General features: G+C 38.7%; 1 protein-coding gene across 1 annotated transcript in view; it reads right to left on the bottom strand.

Annotated features, from left to right (window-relative positions):
* Window positions 1-1,535: 1,535 nt before the first annotated feature.
* Window positions 1,536-10,644, bottom strand: part of poc1b (POC1 centriolar protein B) — a 37,255-nt gene continuing 28,146 nt past the window's right edge. Inside the window, exon 11 of the mRNA XM_015060050.1 lies at window positions 1,536-2,042. Within this exon, the coding sequence (XP_014915536.1) occupies window positions 1,932-2,042 (111 nt within the window). The 3' untranslated portion in view covers window positions 1,536-1,931. The remainder of the gene's footprint in view (window positions 2,043-10,644) is intronic.

Genomic DNA, 10,644 nt, shown 5'->3' with positions numbered 1-10,644 from the left:
TTTTGCATCAGAACGCTTGATTAAAAACCGACGGGCACACTTTGGCATGCCCCTTAAAATTCCTGCGGAATTTTCTAGTTTTAATTGCAATTCATTTAGAAGACAGTGTTTCTGTTCCATCTACATCATCATTATGACCCATACGCTACATGTGTTTTCAGTTCCCTTCAAATTGTAGGATGCACTGAAGATACGAGGGGTTAAATCTAAATAGGACTTTCATCCTCTAGTTCATTCTATGCTTAAATCCAGAATATCACTGTTCTGTTTATGAAGACATACTGTAGTGAAATGACACTACTCATCAATTAGACGTTGAAGGTGACTGCTTTAGAAACGCAAATGTTTCCATTTGGTGCACATACAGTACGAACACGTGGATGTGGACAAGGACCTCACCTTCGGGTTTCAAACTCAAGATGTATGAAAAGAAAACGAAGAAATGCCTCATTTAATGGCTGAGCAGCAGTTAGCTTAACCATCTATTTGACTAAAAAAAATACTGCTGAAAAGTTGACAAGTTGAAAAGGTTGAAATTGAAAGACATTCAATTCTCAAGGTTGTTCTGCAGACTGAGAAGAGAAAGACGAGAAATGATTTGACGGAATCCACTGAAGTCTATCGGGTTTGGTTTAAACTCGTCTTTAAGAATGTAAAACATAAAAAGCAGCCCCAGAAGAAGCCTGTGTTTGGCCTTTTTAAACCATGAATTTTTTTTTATTTGATTTTTGATTTGATGAATGGTCAAAATCTGCCTTTAGGTTCTGATCTGGAAAAAAAAAAGTACTCGGAGAAGATTTGACATGCAGTGATACGGTTCTCAAAACAGTCAAATATACTGCTCAAAAAAATAAAGGGAACATTTCACTTTAATTTTGTGTGTGACTCCAAATCCAGGCCTCCATTGGTTCATAAATTTGATTTCCATTGATGATTTTTGTGTGATTTTGTTGTCAGCACATTCAACTTTGTACAGAACAAAGTATTCAATGAGAATATTTCATTCATTCAGATCTAGGATGTATTATTTGAGTGTTCCCTTTATTTTTTTGAGCAGTGTATATCGTTATGCATTTAATTCTTAGTAGCCTTCTTGTAATGCCACAATATGTAATAATGTAACACATTTCTACCACTACGTTTTTTCTACTACACATCAGTTTTAGGGATGCACCGATTCACTTTTTAAACTTTCGATAACTGAGGTTTAATATCAGCCGATACTGATCCGATACAGAGAAACTGCTGAACGTTTCTTTTTGCAAAAACAGACAAAAATATGCTGAATTACAAATTTATTTGCCAACTCTGCACCAGCACAGCACACTTAAATACAACAGTAGCTTCACATGTTTTGTCAAACATGTAAAAACAACTTTATAATAAGTGACAAAAACAATTGGTCTAACAAGTAAAAAAAACTTCAACAAATCTTTTTAAAAATTATTCAAAAGTGCAATTAGCATTTAAAAATATACTCAAAAAACTAAAGCATGGCATCGCTCAGAGCACTAGAATTAGACTGATACCTGATCTAGAATTTTCTTCCATATCAGGACTGATACCGATATTAATATCGGATCGGCGAATCTCCAATTGGTGTTGCACAAGTAAGGGCATACCGAGAATGACGCTTTTCTGAAACAACTCTTCAACAAAACCTTTCAAAATACTGGAGAACGAAACTCAGAGTAAGTATTGTCGTGATGACCCCGAGGTAGGGTTAATATAACAAAGAGATCGATTTTGAAATGAGGAACAATCGGGGCCGGTCATCCTTGTTTAAACTCCAGAAAGTGAGGCGACGTTGGGCGATAGTAGATACTTCTGGTGGAGCAACAGGAGGAACAGAAGGGGGGAAATTAATGAGGGATGTGTCTGAGGGATGGGAGAGGAAGGAAGAGGAGGAGGGGGTGTCACACATTCCTGGCCTAATGCACGGAGCAATCGATTCCAGCTTGCTTCCTGCACGCTGTCCTCACTTCAAAGGGAGACTTGTGAGGAGGCAGTAGAAGGAAGCCGATGGAGGGAGGAGATGGAGGCTGATGGAGGGAGGAGAACAAGGCAGGAGGAATGCGTTTTAAAGAAAGGAAGAGGCGGAAGGCTACACTTAAGTGAGAAGAGGAGAACAAAGCTGTCCGTGTGTGGCAGACATTCTACTTTGCTATCTCAGTTCATTTTTTCCCTCTTCTTGCCCCCTTTCTTCTCTTCATCCTTCATGAACTCCCTCCCCCTCTTCTCTCCTTGGCCACATCTGGCCAACATCTGCTCTGCTCATTTATGCCTAGCAGACCCAGGCCCTCATACCCTCACTCCCCCCCTCCCTCTGCCAGGAAGTTTGGATGTAATCAAACGTTTAACAGGCAAGGCAAGGCACCCCAGCTGGTTTTTGTGTCAATTGATGCAAAAGCCCCCCCCCAAAAAAAACACACTCGTCAATGTTCAAACACATGTAAACAATCAGTGTGTGCGGTATTAAACGGCCGGTGGAAAACGAACGCAACTGACATGCAAATTTATCAAAAGAACATCTGAATTAAAAAACACATCGGGAACTAATTGGGGGGGACGCAGTGAATGGGATTCACCACGGCAACAAGAAGCAAATACCACCTTACTGCGCACTCAACCGAGCTCAAGCCTGATGTTGTCGACGGAACCCTAAAGGTTTTAGAGGAAGTAAGAATCGTCCCTTCGAGGCTCCGCAGGAAGTCCGGAGTCATGGTTTGCTGTAACTGCAGTTAATCGTGGCAGGAATGTCGTGTTGGTGTTGCTGCAAGTCAGGTTTCAAATGCAAAGGTGGGTGGAAGGAGCTGCTGTAATTACAAAGGGGGAAGGAAGTGGGAGTGACATGCAGAACCAACAGTTTCAACACTCGTTCTGGTGCAACAGGGAAAAAAAAATCACACGTTTTTAAATAAATTAATAAGAAATATGCTGAGAAGCTCAATGGGGGAATCAGTTTATAATTAGAGGAGTGGTAGTTTGACACCTAGTCGATCTATTTTCCCTTTTGGAATCCCCAACACTGATATTTAGTTTAAATGTACAACAAAGATTATCACAAAAGTCTGGTTAGGTGGTAAATATGAGAAATTATGTAAAAAAGAAAAAACCTCTGTGGCATCCATGTAGGTTTAAACGTTGCCAGGTACAGTGCCTTGTAAAAGTGTTCCAGTGGCAGAAACCTTTTTCCACATTTTGTCACGTTGCAACCACAAACCTCAGTGTAATGTCATGTGGCAGACCAACCCAAAGCAGTGCATGATTCTTAAGAGGAAGGAATGAATACATGGTTCTCATAATTGTTTACAACTAAAACTCTAAAAACATGTGGCATCAACTTGTAGAGTGGCATTTTTTAGTCAGGCCATAAATCTAGACTCTACTCACGTTGGGAATCAAAGAAACCAGCGGTAAGGGTGAGCAGTGTAGCTGCTACTCTCACTGTGTGGCGCTGACAGTTGTGCAGTGGCTGCCCTTAGAGAGAAGAAGATTAGCTCATCAGACTTGCTGATGTTGGTTTGACCAATCATTTAGTCTTTAATTTAATTCCTTATCTGGGAGAATTTTTAAGTATGCAGAGCTGATGGTGTGTTTCAGATCCTCAAAGCTCTGAAACACACCATCAAAAAGGGGGGGTGAAAAAATTTTAGTAAACTTGGCACAAACTGTGACATAATATACGTCCAACATAAGTTCACACATTTTGCAGCAGTCAACAAAGGCTGAATATCCACCAACAAACCAGCGGCAGTTAAATGCTAATCAGTGATGCACTGATGCTGTGAAAAGCTCGATTGCAGCAGTATTACCTAAAATGGAATGGCTGTTAAAAGGCCTGTTCATGTTAGAACCTTAACGGGGACTGTTTGAATGTTTTATGATCAAAAGAATTGTGAATAGCTTGCCCTCCAAGCCTAAATTATGTCGCAGCTGTCCGATCAAAAACGTGATTATCATAAGGATGAGATTTAGCTGAAACCTCCGGTACTCTGACTCCTCGAAAAAGTTCTTTGATCTGAAGTGAGGAGGTTTGTGAATGCAGCGCCTCCTCTCACTAACCTGGCGCCTCAACCACAACAAATTTACCATCTTGTTGTTCTCAATGAAAATCTATATTGTGATGCTTAATACTATTACTCATAACATGTCAATTTGAATAATTGAACACAATTTCCCAAATAATCTCTTAAGTGGCTGCACCTTAAAATATGGTGGCTAATTACCACTGAGATTCTCCAATAAATACCCGATTAAACAAAATGAAGCCAGCACTCTTCTTCCTTATGATGCTCGGTATTTCTACAGTGATGCACATTTAAGACCATTGTGAATAGAATATAAGTCCTAAATCTTCACAGAAATGTGCACACTTAGTCCAGTCAACTGGTGATAAATTTGATATATGCAAAAAAAAAAAAAAGCCAGCAAGCTAGCCATGGTATGTTAGCGGTGAGTTACTGGTGGCCTCAACTACTCAAGTCAGAGAATACAATGAACGATGTGTCCGAGTGTGACTCAAACTTTTGCCTGATAAAAAAAGTCCTGCAAGGACAAAACACAAAATAAAAAAAATATATAATATACAGAATTAAATAATCCTGTCAAGACAAAATTTAAGACCTGTGATTAACATATCGTCAACTCTTTACGTAATTTTTTTGCCAAAAGATGAATTAGTCAAAAAAAAAAAATAAATAAATAAATAAATACTTCGGTCATTATTTTCTAACGGTAACGATATTAAAGGCTGACTTACTTTTTAGAATAAATTTAAGACATTTTAAGACCTTACTCTTAGGTACATAAAAATAGAACTAATACTTTTTAAGGACGTGCAGACACCCTGTCTGCACATCCCATCCATTAGATAGATGGGAAAATATTAAGCCATTTTAAATGTAAGTGATATAGCATGAAGACAAAATGTTTTTGTTTTAATTAGATGACAAATCTATGGATTTATTTTTGGCCTCAGCAAACTGCGTTTGCTGCAGTCAATATAAAAAAAACAAAACAAAAAAAAAAACACTTAATGGCAGTCCACTGCTGAGCAGGACATTTTGATTTTACCGTGTGGGTGGCTATCATGCGGATGTGAGAAGCAGACAGATAGGGGAGAATGAAGGCGGGTGGCAACAGAAGTGGATGTATTCACTTCCTCAAAACCACATGAATCTCCTCTCTGCTCGCCAGCACTCTCTGAGCTCTTACCATTGAAAAGCAACAGTGCTGCTTCACCACTGACATATATATATATATATATATATATATCTTTAGATATGGGTTCAAGCCTCCTTGTATAATCAGCTGCAGGAGCAGATACTGGGTACTGGCAGATAACAATTAGGTGTGGCACAGAGGAGTGAAAGACAAATCCTCTGATGTGGTGTTTTGGTGGGAATGGGAGGAAATAGAAGCTTTAGATCTCACCCCAACCTTCCATCTGACTTCCTTTTAAGGATTTTTTATTCATCCATTTTAAACACCTGCTTTGTCCTGCTCTGGATTGCAAGGGAGGGATATTTACTCTTTATGCAGCTACCTTTTTCCCCCATGCAAGCTCTACAAGAATGAGTAAATCACAATTACAGATTTACAGGTATGTTCAGGACAGCTTCTCTTTGCAGATTCAGTTGATTGCGTGTGGATAAATGTAATGCGAGAGCCACATTAGACTCAGGCGCACCTGAAAACCACGAGTCAAACCTGGAAGAAACTGTTCAACAATTACAGATTCTTTAAAACCCATTCCTAAAAATGAGTGTTTAATAAACCTTGTCTTGCTCTCTGGACCTGATACGCAGCCAAATGTTCATCACTTCTTCAAAGCTATGCTGATGATACACTTTTATTGCATGTATATCTGAGTAACTCTAGCTGCATTTCCAATGAACATATAATTGCACAATTTGAGATCTTGAAAATAAATTTGCTTAATGGAAAAACGGAAATGTTGAAAAAAACTAATTTTTTGATAAAAGGTTTAGGCCGTAACACAATTGTTTTATTTCGAGAAAACTGTAATGGAAACACCATTTTCAAATCACACGAGTCACGTGAGCAACAACCGGATGTTGCCACCGACACAAACCATGAAGAAAAAGACGACAGGAAGTAGCTGGAGGATCACGGCGTGGCAAGGTTTATAATGACTTATTGCGTAAATATACTCATTCACACATAATTTTAAATTGAGTCAATTGTATTTTTTCGACATTAGTGGAATATTAAAGTTTTGTTCACATTTGTAATGGAAATGCAGCTACTTATAGCAACTCAATAATGCAGGAAGAAGCTGGACCATCCAGGGCAGCAAAAAGTTAAAGTGGGGATTTTAAAATTAAAAACACGACTGGTGTGGTCCAGTTAAGTCTTGCTGCAGGGTGATGGTGTTCACATGAGAAAAGAGCCTTCATGAGAAGAAACAAAAACCCGAATACATCTGGATATATTCACAAATGATAAAAACAGTTTCAGGTAAGATGTATTGAATAACCTATGAGACACCTAAGTTCCTTAAGACAGGCTTGATGGACAAATTAATTTGATTTGCTGAACGTATTTGGTACAACACAGTCCAGACAAAAGGCTGCTGCATATTTTCTACAAAATGACTAAACAAAGGTTTGGTTCATACATGCCATGTACCAACAGATGGGGATGGGGGAACAGCTAGTATATCACAAGCATTAATTAGAACACTGGGTACTGTTACTCATCAAGGGAGGATTTGTTGAGAGAGTTTCCAGCTGGGTGAAGTGAGTTTGGGTTGTCGGTGGTAGTTGCTGAGTGAGGACTCAGATATGTGTGCCTGTGAGTTTCTGCCTGCTGATTAAAACTGGCAGCCAGTACCAGCTGTAACTTGGTGTTCTTGGGAAAAACTATTACTTTGTGCAAGTTTGTGTTTTAGAATAAAAAAACTAACAAAACAAAAAGACACCAACAACTGGGGTTTAAAACTCAGCCCCAGATGCTCTGATGTCAATTCACAAAATCCCGTTTAGAGACCACATGCACAGCATCCAGCGACCAGACATCACTCAAGTGGTCCAATGGCTTTCTAGCATCGGTACACACATAAGCTCGCATGCACACACAGTGACTAACGCCACCCACCCAAACGCTCCGCAAGCTGAGACCTATTGCAACAGTGTTCCACACTGGCTCAGCTGTTGCATAACAGCGTCAGCTTCTGTTTGAGAATTTATGCAAAAATGCTGCTTCTGCCTCAAAGTGAGGAACTGACCCGGATGGCAGGCCTGAAAGATGTGTGAAGCATGGCAGATGGGGAAAGACGATGCGAGTGTGAAAGAGGAAGGGAGACAATTCGATCATATAACGGGTATATGTTAAACATATTACATACCTCTAAGCTAAAGTTGTACAGTCAGATCTAGTGGAGAATGATGATGTTATGTATCTACAATAAAAATTGTACTTATGATGGATTCTATTTGGGAGGGGCGGAGGATAATTATCTGGAACGCTCCCCCGAAGTCGGATTTCTCTCAGGAAGTTGAAGATTTTTCTTAGGGCTAACAATATGGCCGCTCCTAGAATCCACAAGTTGTGGTGGAAACATGTTTATTTTACAAGACACAGTTGTAAGAGGACGTCTGCACCTGCAACTTTAAACTGAACAAATTAAAAGTGGTGTTTGCTTAAAATGATGTTCGTAACAGGTATCCTGGCTGCCCACCATGTTGGGCACCAAGTCACCATGTTGAAATCCCCAAACCTAACTGCCACATCAAACAAGTTTCTAGAATTTTCTTATTTCATCAGAATATTGCCAAAATTACAAGTGTCCTGTCCAGGAGTGACCCTGGAAAATTAGTTCATGTATTTGTTACCACAAGTTTGGACTAGTATAATTGTTTACTATCAGGAAGTCAACAAAAAAAAAAAGCCTTGATTTGATCCAAAAAGCTGCAGGAAGAATTCTAATGAAAAATAAAAAATAGAGATTATATTTCAGCTTCCTTTCAATGTTAAAAATTTAAGATTCTCCTTTTCATGATAAAGCCCTTAATAATGAAGCAACATCAACAGCCATAATGTAACACATTCAGCTAAAGCTAACAAGGGTTAATTATCGGATGTAAAAAAATAAAGAAAAAAAAAACCCCAGAGATTTTGGCAAAGGTTAATTTTTTATTATACTGTACGGCTGTGTTTGGTGAATCAGATGGTAGCAAAAATAGATGTTTTGTGGTACAAAAGAAAAATAAAAACAAAAAAAACACTCCTCTGCTAATTGAACAATATTAGGAGGCAAACTTATATAACCACACTATTTGTTGTACATGTGCTAATTTGAACTATGGAGGTGGACTATTAATGGTAAGCACACAATACCTGCGTCAACAGGGTTACAGGTTGCCATTTATGCTAAAAGTAGATGCAATTTGGGCCACAAAGGGCCTGGATGAGAGCACACTCCAAAAGGTGGTTGTTCAGCATTCACTGCTTTTACAAGGCCTTTAGTGCGTAGGTGTAGAAAGAGACTTTGTTGGCCATGAAGTGGAATTATCACCATCCTGTAATCTGGAAACACATTCAGTTCATCCACTTCTTCAAAGAGGATAAGTCACAGTGAACGGAAAAAAACAAACAAACAAAAAAAACAAGTCATGAACTAGCAAAAAAGACCCCCATTATCTTTATCCATTGTGTGGTTTAAAAGCAATGGTCTAATGTCCACAAAGAACAAGGTACAAGCTAATATTAGTCTGATCCAACGTTAACAGCAGCTGCAAATGACTAAACAAAGATAGCATTGCTTAAAGACCATTTAAAGCCATGGTCTTTAAATGGCTTTAAAGCCATTTAAAGCCATTTAAAGTGGAGATTCTAAATAAACTGTGTGTGTCTTTGTTTTAGCCCTATAATTTACTCCCAGGATGTCATGTGCTCACCTGTTGCCCAGAGGCAAAAGTTAACATGTCCTTGTCTAACCTGGACAAGATGAAAGGAAAACAAAATTACTGTGACTATGAAAGACTGACTGCTACCAACAGCTCAGGTTGTCAGGTTCGTTTGGAATCTGAAAAAGAGTGGGCTGACAACCCACTTGAATATCTTAGAGTATGGTATTTACATTCAGCCATGTATAATTTTCATTTCAGACAAAAGTTTCTGTCTGACTTAAAGGGGCAATATTATGTAAAACTGACTTTTGTGAGCTTTACATCATGTTATATTTCCTTATAAAACATCTCTGGAGTGTTGCTTTGATTCTTTCATGCATGCTTGAGAAATCCTTTAATCTCCCTCAGCAACCTGTGCAAAACACCTGGTTGAACTCAGCACCGCCTTTGTGACTCCCCCACCGGGCTCCTTCAGACTAGCCAGCAGCAATTAGCAAACATGAGCTGCGAATCTGTTGACCTCATTATAGAAGCTACTTCTTGGTGCAATGCTGGCAAAGACTTTGTTAAAAGGTTAATAGAGGAGCCATGTTGTGATGAAGACGGAGTTTCAGAAAGAGCCCAAATTTCAAGGCGCTAAATTACAAAGTCAAATTTCTTTTAAGTCATATTTAATATACTGAAGGTAAGTCATTTGATTGTGCTATGATACTATATGGCTGGAAAATACATAATACAGCCCCTTTAAGCAAACCCACAATTTAGTAACTGTTACATAATATTTGTAAAATAAATGGCTCTCTGCATGTTTGCCATTGGACAGATGCTTTGTCTAATAGACCAACAATACCTCGACAGGCTTCCAAAATTATAATGGGGAAAATGACACAAAAAAGTATACTTTATAAGATTTTCTTAATGAAAAATATAAAAACAAAAGAAAAATTCCAGCAAAAGAGAAAAAATTGCATTCTGATATCCTCCACTGATGCTCAGAAATTCCAATTTTATTGTGGCCTATAAAGGGTTGAGCAATTATTTGATTGCCAGTCTGCCTTGCAGACCAATGAACCAAGTACATGCATCACTTAGAGGATGGCATTGTTTGGGTTAAACTAGTTAGGGAAAATGTGTATTCCATTGTGTGCCTCTGTACTTTGAAGAAGTTCTTCAGCTTCAGCAGCACGTACATCTCTCAATGGTTCCAACTAAATATTGCATGAGAAAACTTGTGAATCATTAACATGGAACATACCAAGGTCCTGTCAAGGTTTTCTTCAAACAAAAGATAAGATAGCAAATAAAAGGCAACCTGCAGCCAGTGGGATTAAGGTTTTACACCAAAGGTTAAGGTCAACTAAGTAGTTGATTAGAAAAGACAAAGTTCTACATATTGATTCCCTTATGGGCAAAAACCTCATCATCTTCAGTCTTCACTTTGATCTTCGTTATAAGGAACACGTTTACCTCCGTGGGCTATAATTTACCAGCCGTCCACATGACAAATACAATTATTGTGGAGTGAGCATATGGGAGTAATAAAACCCCGTCACTTAGATCTAAGCATCGGTGCACACACTTAGACATGATAACCCCACTGTAAATACGCCCACACACAAATCCAGCTCACAAGGCCAGTTATTGCCAACTATAGTAAATAAAGGTTTTTACAACTTCTTCATGCCATGTTAGAGAGAAATTAACTTCCTTATATAAAAAGGTTAATGTATGTATGGTTGGATTATGGTGGCCCTGAAGTGCAAACCAC

Source organism: Poecilia latipinna, unplaced genomic scaffold (assembly GCF_001443285.1).
Source record: "Poecilia latipinna isolate Pla-1442-1.1 unplaced genomic scaffold, P_latipinna-1.0 Scaffold1682, whole genome shotgun sequence".
Classification (NCBI taxonomy): Eukaryota; Metazoa; Chordata; class Actinopteri; order Cyprinodontiformes; family Poeciliidae; genus Poecilia; species Poecilia latipinna.
This window is presented reverse-complemented; position numbering and strand designations above follow the sequence as displayed.